This window comes from Cryptotermes secundus, unplaced genomic scaffold, assembly GCF_002891405.2.
Source record: "Cryptotermes secundus unplaced genomic scaffold, Csec_1.0 scaffold1232, whole genome shotgun sequence".
Classification (NCBI taxonomy): Eukaryota; Metazoa; Arthropoda; class Insecta; order Blattodea; family Kalotermitidae; genus Cryptotermes; species Cryptotermes secundus.
In genome coordinates, this window is record NW_019719383.1 from 171,607 (window position 1) to 190,265 (window position 18,659).

Here is an 18,659-nt window from a genome sequence, read left to right on the forward strand (position 1 = left end):
GGTCTGTTCCTAGAAGTAGATCCTTTTCCATGGAAAAATAATACTTTGGTCTTGTCAGTGTTAACAAAAAGTTGATTCACATTAAACCAACTTTCTAGTTGATCAATAACCTTTTTGATTTTTATATTTAAAGAACTAAGAGAGTTATCAGTGAACAATATATTAGTGTCATCTGCAAATAGTACAACCTTAGCCTGAGGTATAGCATGTGGCAAATCATTAATGAATAATAAAAACAACAGAGGACCCAAAACAGATCCCTGCGGAACACCATGTTTAATTTCCTTAAGTGACGAGGTAAAGGACTTAGAATAACAGGATACATGGTCCTGGTGATAAATTTCTACATATTGGAATCTATTCGTTAGATACGAGGTCATCCACTCATGGATTTTTCCTCTAAGCCCATACAAGTCCAATTTAGTAAGTAACCGGTCATGGTTTATTACATCGAAGGCTTTTGTAAGATCTAAAAATACGCCCATGGCAAATCGTTTTGAATCTAATGTTGTCAAAATGTCCTCAAGAAAAGACTGGATAGCAGTATAGGTAGATTTATTAGCTCGGAAACCATTTTGGGCACTAGAAATCAAATTATATTTATTTAAAAAACTTATAACTCTATTGTGTATTAAAGTTTCAAAGATTTTGGAAAATGCAGGAAGAATTGAAATTGGTCTATAATTAGTAATATCTTGAATTCGGCCCTTCTTTAGAATAGGCCGTACTTTGGCAATCTTCATCAAATTTGGAAAGGTACCTGTGTTTAATGAGAGATTAAATATGAAAGTTAACGGTTTATTTATAAACTGTATGCAGTGTTTAATTAATGATGCCGGAATCTCATCAAAGCCAGACGAATACTTATTTTTTAGTTTACCAGTAACATTTAGTACCTCCTCTTCGGTAATAGGAGCCACAAACATCGTATTAGCAGGGACACGCACCTGTCTAATATCCTTTGTATGGGTACACATCCTATCAACAATCTCTACGAAATGCTCATTGAAATGATAAGAAAGAAGCTGGGGGGTTGTAACTAACACTGAACCAATTTCTAACGCAATAGTCGGATTTGAAATGCAGCCTTTTCCTGTTTCTTTCTTTATTATATTCCATAAGGCCTTTGTACTATTACTAGAATTTGCAATAATACGGTCATTTGCACATTTTCGAGCAGCGAATAAGATCTTTTTATAGGTACTCTGGTATTTTTTTTATATAATTTAATGCAGAAACAGATAAAATCAGCTTTCTTTTTAACAAACGCAGCAACTGAAGCTTCTGTCTCGAAACTTTTATACCTTTAGTAATCCAACATAATTTATTACCTTTCTTTCTTGAGACTTCTTTTAAAGGGAAAAACCGATTGAAATACATAGTGAACTTGGATAAAAAGTAAGAATATGCCCTGTTAACATCAGATTGGGAGTAAACCTCATTCCATGATTCAGATGCTAGATGGCAGTTAAACATGTCTATACTATTCCGAGAAAAGACACTTGGACTCAAGGATGTTAAGTTCATTGAGGCTTTTCCTCTCCTTAGGCCCTGCATTGGGGGTCACTTATGACCATGATGGTTGCCTAAGGAGGTAATGCTGTTGATATTTCAGTGCTGACTGCCTACCCAACACCTTTCAGTACTCCATTGTTGAGGTCTTGTTCATCCTTTGTTACCTTATTCTTGGGATAACTTTACTGAAGGATAGCCACCTTTACACTGGTTGGAATCTCCTTCTAGATCACTCCATGAGAGCCCATGGGCCCCTTTTGGAAGGTAGGCCTGTATAGGGATACTTTTTTCAGACCTTTCACTCGAGATATCTCGTTGCTTGCTCATAGCCTGGTGCCCTAGTTGCTCTATTTCCTCACTTCCTCCTTTGCTTTCCTTAGCTTTTGTTAACTTATACATAGATCACCCAAACAATGTGGCCTTTGCTAGGTAATGCCTACTCACCTGAGAATGTGTTGCAGACCATTTTTTACAGGTATGCTAGAACTGGTAACTCTCAGCAGTGGTGTGCCACAGCTCCTGGCTCCTCACAGAGAGGTCCTTGTTTTTTTCCACAGATGTCTCTCGTCTGGTTTATCCCTGACTATTGCTGAAGCCTAAATGATCTATTTTTCAGTAGTGCCTGCATCCCATAATGGTTTGTAGGTGCCTTCCTATAAGGGAGTCTCTGTTTGTTTATAATTTTTGGTGACTTGTTTTTTACTGTTTGTTTCCAGTTAGGTCCAATGAGTAGTGGGAATCTAAGAAATCACCACCTCATGTGAGTGGAAGGCATAATTAAAACGTTGTGCTGCCTGGTGCCCCAAGGGAATCATTCATGTCGTACTCTGATTTCCACCCCACTACCATGCAACACGCAGTATGTTGCCTTATACCTTGGTGTGCTTGGGACTATTGTCCTGTTTGCCACCCTTTCAGGCATCACCTTCCCCTTGTGATATGGATGCCAGGGTTGGATTTGGGGGGCGGGTGGGTGTACAAGGATATGTTATAGAGTATCCACAAAATGTTCGTTTGGTCCTGCTATTGAATGTGGCATATTACAAAGCAAAGTTGAAAAGCTGTGGTTCTGAAGTATGTTTAATTAAAGGAGTGCACTTTGAAAATGAAAAGATAGTACTGAAATGTGTTAGAGTATACTACAGTGAACTGGATTGCACTACTGAAAAGAAAAAAATTGGGAAGGAGCAGGTCTTTTGGATTATCAGTAAAATTGAATATTGTGAGTTCAGATTATGAAAGATTAACCTAAACTAATTCCAATTAGCAATAGTCCTCGAGAAGCTAATATTTCTTTTTTTGTGTAGTCAGTCAACTGGCTACAGAACTGTACCTATGTCATGGAAGCAAATTTTATACAGAGATCACTTGTAGTTATACTGTATATGATGCCTAGCAGTGAAGTGGTAACAACAACAACCGCATATTGCTACTATCAGCCTTTTGCTGTAGAAAATAATGAGTTACTTTTGTCTTTGTCTAGTAAATACCATATATACCTATGTAAGCCATATTACATGTGATTTTTCCAGATGCACACTGTAACAGTAATAATTTGTTTAGGTTGCATTTATTGAAAATAAAACGAAGATTGAAAGTTACTTAAAGGACAAAGCAGACAAGAAGAAGAGAGCCTTTGAAGAGGTGAGTATGAAATTTGTATATCACTTTAGAATATATTCCAGTGACTACATATTAGGATAGATTTTAAACTTTTTTTAAGCTGCTTCTTATTTTGATGTCAATATATCTGAATGCTTTTGGGATCTTGAAAGCCTTTAACAAAGGTGTCTGTGTGTGCGTGTTTTTTTTTTTTTTGCAAGTAATACATGTTGAGGAGATCTGTATTCTAATATATAACACCATATGGCCTGCTGAAAATTCACCAACATTTCGATGAAACATATTGCCTCCATCTTCAGGGCTGAAGAGCAAGAAAACAGCATGAAGCAGGTAGTGAGTCGAGCTGGTTTCTTTCTTGGATTTCTTCTTGACTCTGAAGTTGAAGACAGTATGTTCCTCCAAAATGTTGGTTGACTTTCAGCAGGGTGCATAGTGTCATATCCTAAAATACAGAACTTTTTATAACCAGTGTAAGAACTCAAATCCTACACATGTTGATAAGTTTTTTTTAAATGAATAAATTGTAATCACTCCATCCTGTCTTATTCAGTGGAGCACTATGCATTGGTATAGTGGAATGTTGCAGTTCTATTGATCTGTGTTTAAGGTTTATAGGGATCCTAGTTTCATTATTTTAAAACTGTATGCAATGCTTGCTCCCAGTTTTGTTCTTCTCCTTTGTTTAATAATCTCTAAATAATTATTTATGAGTATACTTTCTATGTGAAAATAAGATATAGTATAGAATAAAAGCCACTTCATTCTTTACAGTATGAAACATGAACTCCATTTGTTGATGGATGGATGGAGCTGCAATTTGTTTGGAAATGGTGTTATTTCTTTTTTCACTAAAGAGCAGACCATAAAATAAATTGTATAGGCCTGTACAGGCAGGCTATTTGGTAGCTCTGCTATGTGGAATCACTGCCTTGGTTGTCACCTTTTTGCTCATTCGTCTGTGGCAGTAGACTACAGCAACATCATAGAGTGATGATTACTGGTTCATATGCTCTATGTACCTCACATATCTCTCTGAATTATTTGTGTATAAAGCACAGAATCCATAATCCTCACATTCAAGTCACTCCAGATATGTATGTAAGATATGGTTTTCCTGTGCTCCAGTATCTGTTTATTATATGTGTTCATGGTTCCATTTAAATAAAACTGAGCCTTGTGTGAAAATAAAATATATCAGCTTATGATCAGGGTCACAATTATGATACTGACTGCAAGATACCAGATACTGAAACATGAGGCTGTAAATTGTGCACATTTATGTAATGCCAGTGTAAAATTATGTCGCAGTTCCTGCAAGACCCCCTTGTTGTTGGATACTGGTAGGTTTACACTTGTGCATACTCTTATATGGGTGTTAAGTCTTTTAGGACATGACAGAGAAAATTCAGAAGAAAGTGTCCTGATTTTGAGTTTTCTGTAGAAAAGTGATCTATGATGTTGTCAGTAAAGAAATACCACCCAGTGTGTATAGGCAGAAAACCAAAATGTCAACATCCAGTATTACTTACTTACTTACTTACTTGCTCATGGAGCTGAGCCCTTCTGGAGGAGCCACCAATTCTGCAACTACTCAAGAATTTCCCAGCATTTTATGGAACCTGAAGGTTCATTACCATGTTCACAAGAGCCCTCCACTGGTCCCTATCCTGAGCCAGATCAATCCAATAAATACCATCCCATCCTATCTCTCTTAGATTCATTTTAGTATTGTCCACCCACCTACGCCTTGGTCTTCCCAGTGGTCTCTTTCCTTCTGGCTTTCCCACCAATATCCTATATGCATTCCTCATCTCCCCCATTTGTGCTACATGCCCTGCCTATCTTATCCTCCTTGGCTTGATCATTCTAATTGTACTTTGAGAAGAGTACAAGCTCCTCATTATGCAGTTTTCTCCAGCCTCCTGTCACTTCATCTCTCTTCAGTCCAAATATTCTCCTAAACACCCTGTTCTCAAACACCATCAGTCTACGTATGTTCCTCCCTTAATGTCAGAGACCAAGTTTCACACCCATACAGAATCACAGGCAAAATTATAGTTTTGTAATTCTAATTTTTATATTTTTAGACAACAGACAAGAAGACAAAAGGTTCTGGACTGAATGGTTGCAAGCATTACCTGAGTTCAATCTCCTCTTAATTTCCTCCTCAATCAGGTTTCAATCTGTTATAGTTGTTCCGAAGTCCACATCCAGTATTAGCTCAAGAAAAGATGGACAGTATCAGAGCTCAGCTTGAACATTAGCTTCATGAGCCACTTAGGGGTGCCTTGCACAATAAATTGGAATATCAAAAGAGAACAACAAAATTGTAATTGTGACCTTACAGTCAGAATCATGCACTCCTCAATGACAAGCATGATCTGACGTTAACATTTTTTTCAGGTGAGGCTTAGTTTTGTTTGAATGGACACATGAGAAAGCAGAGCACAGAATGTCCAAGTCTCATATGCAAAATTTCATTTCTTTGATGAAAAATTGTGTTCATTACCCCCTGAGTGGGAGGGAAATAGTTCTGAGAGATATGAGTAAGTAAGACATACTGCAAGTATGTGATTGTAGCTTCATTAGTGCCACAGCTGAACAACAAGGAAAGGCAGAAAGTGACAGTGATTACATTATTACAGAAAGACTGTGCTCTGTCACAGCTGCTAAACAACCTGTCTGTAGACATGTGAACTTTACGATGAATACAGATGTCATCATGCCCTGACATTTCCACCAGTGTGGGCCATCTTACTCCATGAGTATGCTGATTGCCAAATATACCAACAAATTGTCATGTTAATGATTGTCAAGAGGAATATTATAAAGTCTCTTATTTTTGTACTGACTTAATGTTTGATCAGAAATCACAGTAAATAGCCAGACATTATGAAAATTTAAGTGATAAAATATGAGGGCTCTTCAGAAAGTAATCTCCAATGAGCTGTTAAAAACATTCAGTGAGAAAAAAACTAATTTCATTATATATAAAAAACATACATACTCAAGCTAATTCTCAACATAATCACCACCAGAATTGATGTGTGTGTCTTCTTCTTCTTCTTCTTCTTCTTCTTCTTCTACTATAGCGCAACAACCCGATGTCGGGCCTTGGCCTCCCTTATCAAGCCCCTCCATCCTCTCTATCCTGCGCTGCTCTCTTCCAGTTCCTTACGCCCATTAACTTCTTTGCATCTTCTTCCACCGCATCAATCCATCTAGTTCTTGGTTTCCCAGCACGTCTCCTACCACCTATTGTACTATAATATTTTCTTTGAGATACACTCCTTATCCATTCTCTGTATATGCCCAGCCCATTGCAGTCTTTTAAGCTTTATCGTCACTGAGATCTCAGGCTCCTTATATAATTTGTATAACTCTTTATTATATCTTATTCTCCATATCCCATTCTCTTTTACTGGTCCATAAATTCGTCTTAGGATTTTCCTCTTGAAAGAATTGATGACTGATTCCTCTTTCTTGTTTAGCGTTCAAACCTCACATCCATAATAAAGCACCGGTCTTATCATTGTTTTATATATTTTCTTTAATTGCTCGGTGTATTTCCTTTGATCTAAAAACTGATAGCAACGAGAAATATGCATTATTCGCTAGCTTTATTCTTCTTGTTATTTCATGATTTTCCTCTCCATCTTTGTGGAATTTCAATCCTAAATATATGAAGTCTTCAACTATTTCTATCCCGTCCCCCTCCATGTTAATTTCTCCAGTTTGCCATGGATTCCTTCTGGAGTGTATCAGCATTTTGGTTTTATTTACATTCACCTCTAAGCCAGTTGTTTTTGCTATGGTTTTTATTTCTTCATATGTCTCCATCATTGCTCTTGGGGATCTCGATACTATAATAACATCCGCATACGCCATCATTTGCATTTGTTTATATGCTATTGTGTTCCTTGTGTCTGCATTACATTTCCTCACTGTATATTCCAGTGCCAAAGAAAAGAGTGATGGTGCCAAACTGTCTCCCTGTTTTAATTCTTGATTTGTCTTAAAGCAGTCTGTTAACTGGTTCTGGATTTTAATTTGATTGATTGTTTCTGTCTTGGTTAAGTTAATTATTCTACTTAGTTTTGTTGGAATAACAAAAGTGGACATAATCATCCTTAATTTCTTCCTTATTTTTGTATCACATGCTTGTTTAAAATCTATGAAGCATAGGTAAATATCTGTATTAGATTCCCAGCATTTCTCCGTTATTTGTCTCAGGGTGAACAAATTGTCTATTGTTGACCTAGTGGGTCGAAATCCTGATTGATATTCCCCTATTACTTTTTCTATATATGGATCCAGTCTCTTTTTTTTTAGTATCCTTGTTAAAATTTTATATGCTGTCGGTACTAATTATACTCGTATACCTCTATAGTTACTACATGTTAATTTATCCCCTTGTTTAAATATGGGACATATAATGCTCTTTCCCCAATCTTCTGGTATCTTTTCTTCTTCCCACACTTTATTTATAATTCTGTGGGGTGATATTATTCCTTCTTGTCCTCCTGCCTTCAATAATTCTGCTGGCATGTTATCTCCTCCTGGTGCTTTATTTTCTTTTTGTTCCTTTAATGCTTCTTCCACTTCTTCCTCTGTTGGAGGTTCTATTATCTCTTCCTCTTCCCCTTCTCCATCATCTGTATTTTCTTCTTCATTGTCCTCGTTATCTTCCATATTCTGATTTTGATTTAATAATTGTTCAAAATATTCTTTCCATGTATTCATGATCTCTTATTAGAAGCCCTTTTTTGTCTTGGATAAATTCTGTTTTTGGTTTGAAACATTCTTTCATATATTTGATTCGACCAAAGGCATTTTTTAATTTGTTATTTTTGAAGTCTTCTTCCAGTTGCAGTACTTGCTTATTTAGAAAGGCCCGTTTCTTTTTCCTGCAAATCTTGTCTGCTTTTCATCTTGCTTCTTTGTATGCCTCATTTCTTGCTCTTGTTGGTCTTTCCATATATTCCATATATTTCTTATTCTTGAGGTTCATACTCTCCCTACATTCCTCGTCGAACCATTCTCTATTATCCTGTTTCTCTTGATATCCCAGAGTCTTCTCAGCTTCTGTAATTATTGCAGTTTTAAAATCTACCCATATCCCTTCTACCGTTACTTCTTTATTTGCTCTATTGTCATTAATTTCTTTAATTTTATTTTGAAATGCTTCTCTCTTATCACTCTCCATAATCTTGTCGATATTAAATTTCTTACATTTCTCATGCTGCTTTGAGCTTTGACAACTTATTTTACATCTATATTTAACTTGTACTAAGTAATGATCACTATCAGAGTTGGCCCCTCTTAATGTTCTTACATCCAGGATATTCATCGCAAATCGCTTCTCTATGAGGACATGATCTATTTGATTGAGGGTTACCCCATCCGGTGCTGCCCATGTCCTTTTGTGTATATTTTTGTGCAGGAAGTATGTAAAGCTGATGATCAAGTTCTTACTTTCTGCAAAATCTATTAATTTTATTCCATTATGGTTGGTTGTATCATGTAAACTTTCTGTCCAAATTACTCCTCTGTATTCCTTCTCTTTACCTATTTTGGTGTTAGGATCTCCTGAAATTACCTTTATGTCATTACTTGGTATTGAATCATATGTCTCTTCCATTTGTTGATAGAAATAGTCTTTGACCTCCTCCTCTTTTTCTTCTGTAGGTACATGCACGTTCATCAACATCATATTGAAAAATTTCGTTCTAATTCTCAAAGTGCAACTTCTTTCACTTATTGGTTTAAAGTCTATTATTGCTCTTTTAAATTCTCATTCTATTACAAAGGCTACACCAAATTCCTTATTGCCTTCTGCTTTACCACTATAACATATAGTATTTTTCTTTAAGTCCATGATCCCTTTACCCAGCCATCTAATTTCCTATATGGCTGTGATTTTCATATTGTACTTATCTATCTGTTCTAGTACCGATTTCATGGCACCCGGTTTATTGAGGGTTTTCACATTCCATGTACCTAGAGAGTAGTCCATGTTCTTTGCCAAAAGTCATCTTCCATTCTGTTGAGATTTCCGGGGCTTGATTCCAGTTTTCGAGACATTTATATTTTTTTACGGTCAGAGGTTGTCAGCCTCTCGCCCAACTCCCAACCTGAAGGGCCAGGGTATCTCTTTTAGTCTGGATCATCACCTTCGACCTGTCCAGCATGGGTGGCCCTACCAGTAGCTATGCTACCATCAGCATAGCTCTCAGGGTCATTTGACCATGCAAGCCCCTCCACTACGTCAAAAGTAGAGACACCATCGGGGGGGATGCATGTGTCATATCAGGGAATATTTTTTTGTTTTCCTGTGTCAAAAATGTGCTGCCTGTGAGCTCACCCACATTTTGACACCTTACATCAACTCGTTAATGTTGAAGTGCCGTAAGGAGGGTGGTCAAACAGCTGTCAGTTGAAATGCTCCAGCAGTGCTCGAATGCAGGCAGCTATATGTGGGCATGCATTGTCATGGAGGAGCACTACACTGGATGTCAGCATTCCACGCCTTTAATTCGGAATGGCCCTATGGAGTTTTTTTTTGGGTGTTTCCCAATACACTTCTGATTTTACTCAGGTTTCCTGTTGCAAGAATTCCACCGTTGGCACTCCTTTTCTCTCCCAGAGAACATATGCATAGCCTAACTGTGATAATTTCATAGGGAACAGTGTGTTAAATTATGGATAGTCACACAGAAGTTCTGAAATTGTAAAGCACTCTGATTCACAAATTTTTTTGTTACCACTTTGAACAAGATCATCACTCACAACAGATGACCAACCACTTTGCTCTTCATCTTGAACATTGTTCGCCCACCCTTATTTGAACATTCAACACCATTGTCTTACAGTTCCTTCACTCATTACACTTTGGCCATAAACCGTGCATATTCATGATGGATTTCTGCAGCACTCATGTTTTTAGCTTGAAGTAAGCAGATAACTGCAAATTTTGCAGCTGGTGGGGTTATCAATCGCAGGACCCCACATAATTCATTCTGTAGATACAAGAACAAACACTAGGTGACCAGTTATGTGATGGTTTACAACGTGTCATGTGAAGCTACCGTGCATGTGAGAGCTCTCCCTCATTCCTATATTAGTTGCCTAAAATAAACGGAGGTTACTTTACCAATAGCCCTCATGTTATGCTACTCCTAAATAACCAGCTGGATGGAACATAATACTTGGTGAGAATCTGTTAACTCTCACTGAGTATGAAAGTCCTTCACTTTTATGGAAGCTGAAGCTTTATTACAGTGTTCACAAGAACCCATCTCTGGACCCAGTCCTGAGCAAGATGAGTTCAGTCCACATTGCTGTACTGCTGGTTGCTCTCAATAATATTGCCATTGTAGTTTAAAATCAGTTCTGACTGACTGATAATGTGAAAACTGTGCCACAAACATGCCTGGTAATACTGTGCTCAGTGATCATCAACTTATAACATCCAAAGTGCACCAATTGGCACAGTGATGAGTAAGGTTGAAGTGGCCAGAGTACACTGATTTGTGCAGTTGGGCATTTAAAATTCCGCTAGTAGAAGTGAACACCCAATCCTATATGTTTTATTTTAAATAGAGTAGAAATCAATTTACATACCATCTTGTAGTTATCTGTTTTATGTGTATACAGGGTTAACCCCCGATGTCATGTAACTGCATCTCACCTTTGTATGGTACCTCCTAAAGCACCTGAAAATGCATAGTCCCGCACCGCATGCCTTGCACTTCAGTTGCCTTTCAATTTCAATGTATCATTGCCATTTTAGATGATATGAAACTACAATATTCAAATTCATCATGAACTCGCAGAAAACTGGTTGCGCTCTGTCTCTCAGCTAGGATGCATGTGTTTATGACTACAGAAAGTGCAATATCTATCTCAAATGCAGTGGAAGGGCTTGGCACTGATGAAGGGAACAAAGACCCTGTAACCTTCCTTGAACTGCAGTGTTTTCACTTTTCTGTCCTTTAGTCAAAAGACTTGAATATCTGAACAGTGCGACAAAGATGTGAAACATGTCAGCAGAAAACCAAATAATTTTACTAGTTCCAGCTAGTTTATGGCACCAGAGAATGCGAGAAAATTTCAAGTGCTAGAAGCAGGACTGATTTTATAATGCAGAACTACTCTATGAAGAAGCAGGGAACAATTTTTACAGTATGCATCAAAATTACTAGAAGACATTAAAAATAGGGTATAAGTTCTTTGTCTAAATATTTTCAAATTTTATGTTATACTATGTGGCACTATATTCTTTGCTGATAAGAACAAAGTTAATTCCATGGCTGCGCCATAGCTGAAGAGGTTAGTCACTGGCTTCCCATCGTGGCGGCCTGGGTTCGATCCCGGGTCTGGTCAAGTGGGACTTGTGGTGGACAAAGTGGCACTGGGCAGGTTTTCTCTGAGTACTTTAGTTTCCTCTGCCAATCTTCATTCCACCAAATTCTCCATCATCATAATCATCTGGGGCAGGCTACAATAGGCCAATCAGTGGCCGAGTGGACCCAGTTGGACTCCACCCCCACTAAGCGAATTTAAAAAAAAAAAGTTAATTCCATTCATTTATCATAAATACTGTATTTGAAACAGCATTTTTAAATAAAATGTAAGCATCCTAAGAAGAACTGACATTTAAATGGAGGGGAGCAGTGGGCATTTAAATAAACTCCAGTCAGCTTAAGCTAACACCATGTTAAAAGTCCGGCATTTAAAGGTTAAATGATAGCGGAATGGGCTCTACACCCCACTTGTTTCATATTATCCTTTTTCTTTGTAGGCTAAAGCTAAAGGTGATCTTCTGGAATGTGACTGTTGCTTTGATAATGAAGTGATGCTTGAAGATGTGGCTGCTTGTAATGAAGGTCACGTCTTCTGTAAAGAGTGTGTTAGAAAGTAAGTGGCTGAAATGTGATTAATTGCAAATTAATCATTTTTGGTTATGTGAAGCTTATTTCTGTTTGGTTTATCTTTGTTGTATGCATTAAGTGGAAGGAAAATCAAATTAAGGAAGTTTTCATATTTATGAAATAGCTTCCATTCAAGTGACCCTCACTTAACATGCCGTTGGCCCCCGATGGATTGGTTATAATGCAGTTTCCTGCACGTCATTTAAATGCAACAACCGGTAAAGCAGCCTGCCCATAATTCATTGCTATTTTGAACAAAATTGAGAAGCTGATACATCAGTTGGTATTTGTTGTGAGTGGGCACAAAAACTTGGCCAGTAGTGCGTAAGTAACACAGAGCACTTTTTATTTTGTCATGTTTGTTATCTTCTCTCAAATCTGTGGAGTGATTCCTGCTTTAAATGTTAATTTTATTCTTAAAAGCCTATATTAAATTTGCAACATCAGACTTTCCAAGTAAATGTGATGATAATGGCAGATGTCATAAAATAAATGTATTTGTGCATCCAAAACACAGAGATTTGTTAGGCCGTGTCTGTGTTTATATTTTGAAAGTTAAAATCATTTGGATACCATGAGGTATCTTAGGAGCTAGGGCTCATACCCTGTCTCCTTAAAATGCACATTAAAGTACCTCAGAGAATTCCGAGTGTGCATAACACAGTTTTACTGGGAATGCATTTACTGCATTAAGCAGGAGGTTGGCATGCTTTCCTCACTTTCCCCAGGCAAATACCAGGATTATACCGTATTGTGCCGAAACTGCTACCATTCCAATTCATACTATCATCTGATACTGTGTCTCAGTAATGGCAGTGTCATTAAGTAACAAACTAAAGAAGAATTAACATATTCCAGTTTCAGGTTATTTGTGATATAGCATTACTATCTGTGACCCCAGCTGCAGTATCTTGTTAAATTTCCTTCATGTGTTATGCCCTAAGTGAGTACCTGGTGGTTTCAAGGCAAGATATTGAATAATCCCACATTACAGACCATGTTGTTGTGTCTTCACTTGATATATAGTACCCATTCATACACAGCATTCATGAATGTACAGTTTTTACATACATTTCTGTCTTAGGAGTGTTGTGAACATGTAGCCTTGATGTTAATCTTAAGAACTGAACATTGCAGGCTGAATGGTATATGTGAATGATTACAGTATCTGTCTGTTGAATCAAACTTTGAACACTCATGCAAGGGTTCTGAGTTTTATCCAAGATCATATCTGTGCAGATTTTTCTTCTTACAACTTGTCGCTTCCCCATTGGTTGAAAGCCCTTATGTGTATGTATGAGTATGAGGGGTGGGCCATAAAAGCCGGCCCTTGCACTGCGACCTTCAGTGACCTATTGTGCTTCCCCTTTGGGTTAACCTTTATTAATCCTACACTTCGAATGGGACCCTCAATGTCTCACAGCCCTATGGGCCTTCATGGCCTGTTACAGGAATAGCTTTACTTTTTTTATAAGACGCGTAATATTTGTGATTATTGTGAGAAATTTAGAAGATGTGGTTTTGTTGTTATTTTTAGAGGAGCTGAAGTACAAATAGGTAATGGAAAAACTGAATTTCCATGCCTGAATGATTGTGCGGCTGAATTTAGCTTAAAGACACTGCAGGTATGTAATTGCTTATCCTCTTGTTTAGTCTCACCTTACACCTTTAGAGTTCAGACAGTACCGTATGATGTGATACCACTATTGAAAATATGAAGTATGGTTATCTGTGAGTATAATGGCAAGCAGTCACCTCAAAATGGAAGTGAAAGCAACTTTTAAATTGACAGTTTCATACATTATTATAAACTTCTTGATACAGGATATGAGGATCTTACATCTCACCAGCTGGATCAAGTGGGTAACATATCTGACTTGTATTTAGAATGCATTCAGTTTGAATAAGATGCTGTCTGTTGTGGCTGAGGTGTTTCATGATTATCTTCACTCATTCTAGGAAAATACTGAGATTGTTCCTTGAAGTAGGCCACCACCCTACCCTACCCTACCCTACCCTAACCTAGTCCTTTCCAATTCACCACATACAAGGGAGAGTCAGTAAACAGTTCACAAATGGAAGTGAAACAGCTGTAATTGAGGCAATACGTTTTTTATGTGTATCACTAGGCAACGGAACAGTCCAGGTAGCAGACACATGCATGTTCAGAGGCTGGTTTCAGCAGCCGAAATGGTGGCCATTTTTAGAGGAGTGGTGGAGTCCAACTGGGTTCACTCGGCACGGTGGCCACTCATTGGTCTATTGTAGCCTGCCCCGTGTGATTATGATGATGAAGAATTTGGTGGATTGAAGATTGGTAAGGGAAACCAACGTACTTGGAGAAAATCCGCCTCACTTTGTCCACCACAAATCCCACTTGACCAGACCCAGGATTGAACCTGGGCTGCCACAGTGGGAAGCCAGTGACTGACCACTTGAGCTATGGCACAGCCTAAATAGCGACCATGCTTGAGGAGTGCTACTGAAGAACTTAGATCTGTTATGCATGTTTTGTGGGTGAAAGGTTTCCTGTTTATGGTGGGAAGTGTTGTTGCATAGAACTGTTAATAACTGGGTCAAAGAAATTCTTGCAAGGGCATTGGAAAATTGCAGATGATGACTGACCAGCGCGCCCTGTTGAGATTGTGGCAGAATCAACCGTGCAGGAGGTGGAAGAGTTGATTCAGGTCAGCAGGAGGATAATAGACAGTGTAGCAACTTCACTAGAGCATTCCAAGGGTTTATCTTACAGCATAATACATGATCATATGAAGTTTCAGAAAGGCATCACCACCATCCTGAGTCTAAGCATACTTCATCCCAGTTCACCTTCAGCCAAAAAGTTTAAGGTTACACCATCAGCTGGGAAGGTTATGCTTACCGTGTTTTGGGAATCTCAGGGATTTCTGATAGCTCACTTTCAGAAGTCAGGTGAAAATGTGATTTCTGCATCATACTGTGAAGTCCTGTTGAAGTTTCTGGATGCAGTATGCAGAAAACATCCAGGCCACCTGGCAAGAGGGGTACTGCTTCATCATGACAATGTCAGGCACCATACAGCCCAAGCAGCCCAGGAGAGAATTCAAGATTTGGCCCCTAGTGACTTCCATCTATTTTGTCCTCTAAAAAACCACCTTGGTGGCAGACATTTTGCTGCTGCTGATGATGATGATGAGGTTGAAATGGAGGTGCGGAAGTGGCTGAAACAACAGTCAAAAGACTCTGTTGCAGGTTTCAGCATACTGGTAAAGTGATGGGGCAAGTGAATCAATGTTGGTGGAGTATACAAGGTGGTACTGGAAAGTTCCCAGATTGTTGTAATTGCCTCGGTAAAACAAGATGAGAAGGGATGCCAAGGTCACACTTCTGCAAGCTTATTGCATCAGTCTGCCATGTGACACCATGTTGTGAACACACATTGTTTTTACATGAGTGGTTTTTCAACTTTGTGTTTTATTTTGTCTGTGAAGGATGGCAAAATCAAGCAACGTGTCTGCATCCAGTTTTCAATGAGAGTTGGTAAATCCACTACCAAAACCCTTGAAACACTTTATGAGGTTTTTGGAGAACATTCTTTAAGCCGGGCAGCGGTTTTTGAATGACATTCACGTTTCAAGGCCAGTCATGTGTCAGTTGAAGATGATGAAAGTTTAGGGCAGCCAGGCACCAGCAAAATGACATAAAATGTTGAAAAAATTCAAAACTCATCAATGAAGACTGTTGCTGAACAATCTGTGAGCTCGCAGACACTGTTGGGATCAGTTATGGAGTTTGCCAGGAAATCTTAACAGAAAGTTGGAACATTCGCTTCATTTCTCCTTCATCATGACAATGTGCCTGCCCACATGCCCTTGAAAACCGCAAAGTTTATGATTAATAACAACATGGTTATTGTTCCCCGTCCTCCCTAATTGCCAGACTTAGCCCCCTGTGATTTCACTTTGTTTCCCAAATTGAAAATGAAACTGAAGGGACAGTGTTTTGAAACAGTGTCTGACATGCAAAGAGAACCACAAGTGGGACTCAACAGCATCAAGGAAAATGACTTCCACAGTGCTTTTAAGGTGTGGAAAAAACCGATGGGATCACTGTACATGTTCTCAAGGAGACTGTTTTTACAAAGATGGCAGCCAAAATTGAGTTAGTCTGGGAACTTTCTGATAGAACCTCATATGTCAAGAAATGTTATTTCTAGGTTTGCATATCACATGGTTTTCCATTTTATATCCGTTTGTGATTCACTCACTGACTCTCCCTCGTACATTAGCAATCACAGGTCATTTGATGCTGTGCAGCTTTGTAGTTGATAAAGACTGTTAAATAACCTATGATAAATAATATAAAATATACTTCTTACACATTAATCACAATATCTTTGCAGGCTTGCAAGTTTTCATATTATTTTTTTTTTTGCGTTTGATATTTTTTCACTGGGATAATGGATTAAATGCAATAGATATACTTATTTGTATTGTTAAAATCTGACCAAGATAACTCAGTCAGTAAAATGACTGGGCTGCAGGCATGATGAAAGAGAATTATGATTCAGTTCTCAGCTTATACATTATTAAAATGTCGAAGTAAATGATCTCTAATGTGCCTGTACCAGCAGCTGACTGAATAACATTTTGTTTATGCGGACTCATTTTTGCACATACTGCCTGGGCATTCAGCAGTGCCTGAGTCTGTTGGGAACCATTTGCAGAGGATAAACCTTGCTCTTCAGTTAAGAATTAAGTTAGTAGTTTTGGCAGTTATAATGATTGTGGAACATGGTCTCTTTCCTCAGAGACAAGATCACATATTACAAGTTTCTGAGAACAGTGCTCATTAAAAAGAAAAACTTTATTAATTTCTTCTTGGATTATTTAACAGTACTCTCTGTCAGCAATTTAATATGCCCAGAATTGCACTATGATGAACTTTATGACTAATACATATCGCTTAAAATTGTTGAGGTAATCAAGGATGGGTGAGACAGAGAAAACCATATGGAATTTGTGGGTAAAGTGCTTGGAAGACCAAGCTGGAGATGTGAATATAATATTAACTATATTTGGAAAATAGGTTATGCGAGTGGAAGATGAATGGCACTCACTAAGCATCACTCCAGTAGCATGCTATGTTTTAGTTGTTTTTGAAACTTTGGATGCTACTACAAACACGTTAGAATGACTTAGTTCCTAACTGCTAGGTCCACTAGAAGAGGTATTTCCAAATATGTGAGTATAGTGTTTGCTGACAATGTACTTCATGTTCAGAGTGTCAGAATTTCTGGTATGTCTATCAGGCTGTGCTGAAACCATCTGTTTTCTCAATGATGCTTTGGCGAAAGCAATTGGAAGAAGTGAAAGCTGCAGGAATAGAGGGTCTGGAATCTTGCCCATTTTGTGATTTTGCATCTGTACCACCCATTGAAGATAAAGTGTTTCATTGCTTGAACCCACATTGCATGAGGGAATCATGCAGGTATGTTGCTCGACTGTTTAATGTTTCTCAGTTTAAGGTTTTCTCTAATTTAATGCTTCAGCTTCATGGATTCCAATTGTTAAATATCTTCTACTTATGATTTTCCTCAGTTCAGTATTAAGAGCTTCTGCCCCCAAAGAAATGTAGGGAGCATTTCACTGTATTTATGAATTTATCTGTTTAAAAAGTACATTATGCATATATTCTGTGTAGGCTTCATCAGTTTCCTTCCAAGGTATATTATACTTACTGGATATAATTATGAGAAAATAATTTCTTTACATAAATAAAAAAAACTGTTTCATCAAAAATAAGTACAGTGTCATGATCTGTGGTCTAGTGGTCAGAGTTCCTGGCTACAGATCCAGAGGTCCGGGTTCGATTTCCGAGGCACTACCATTTTTTTCTGAGAATTAATGTGTCTGGAACATGGTCCACTCAGCCTCGTGATGATAGTTGAGGGGCTATTTCTAGGAAATAGTGGCTCTGGTCTAGAAAACCGACATTAACGACCATGGGGATTCATTGTTCTGACCACAAGACACCCCCTATCCACAAAAGTTGGTACTAACTTCGCCGACAAGTGGCGGTCGCTCGGTCAGTATAGTTCGCTTGCGGACTAAAGTCGCGGTGAAGAAAATCGTCTTCTGGGATCTGGCGCCGTGTATTCTTGGTTTTAACCCCTGTTTTATCTCAACAAATCATGGAAACCTCTCATCTCTTCCTTCAAGAGAACTCCACGAACCCACCCCAGTTCTTCATGTCATTGACGTCAGTAGCTTGTCTCCAGTTCATGTCATTGACGTCAATAGCCTGTCCCCAGCCAACCGGTTCTTGTTTAACCGCCACCTCCGTGCCATTGACGTCCAAGCTGCCTAGATTCACTGGCCGGTATCCCCTCCTTTTGCCCCCCAGACCATATATGGCCTTAATCGCTGTTCACTCTTCCCATTGGTCCCCCCTCCCAAACCCCCCCTACCTACTTCATATATAAACCAGCACTTTTTACTTCCCAATCATTGCAGCTACAGCTATCTGTATTCGCACACAACTCAAGTGCCCTGAAGATGGAGGCGATATGTTCCTCCGAAACGTCGGTTAAAACCAGGAATACATGGC

The 18,659-nt window shown here is 38.5% G+C and overlaps 1 protein-coding gene across 6 annotated transcripts in view; it reads left to right on the forward strand.

Moving 5' to 3' along the window:
* Positions 1-18,659, forward strand: part of LOC111866529 — a 64,800-nt gene that overhangs the window by 25,456 nt on the left and 20,685 nt on the right. For all 6 annotated transcript variants that reach the window (XR_002843165.2, XR_002843167.2, XM_023855584.2 and 3 more), the window contains exons 3-6: positions 3,079-3,159; positions 11,942-12,057; positions 13,609-13,696; positions 17,362-17,540. Coding sequence is in view for 4 of the 6 variants with exons in the window: in XM_023855584.2 (XP_023711352.1) it covers positions 3,079-3,159; positions 11,942-12,057; positions 13,609-13,696; positions 17,362-17,540 (464 nt within the window). In the remaining 2 variants the exon portion in view is untranslated. The remainder of the gene's footprint in view (positions 1-3,078; positions 3,160-11,941; positions 12,058-13,608; positions 13,697-17,361; positions 17,541-18,659) is intronic.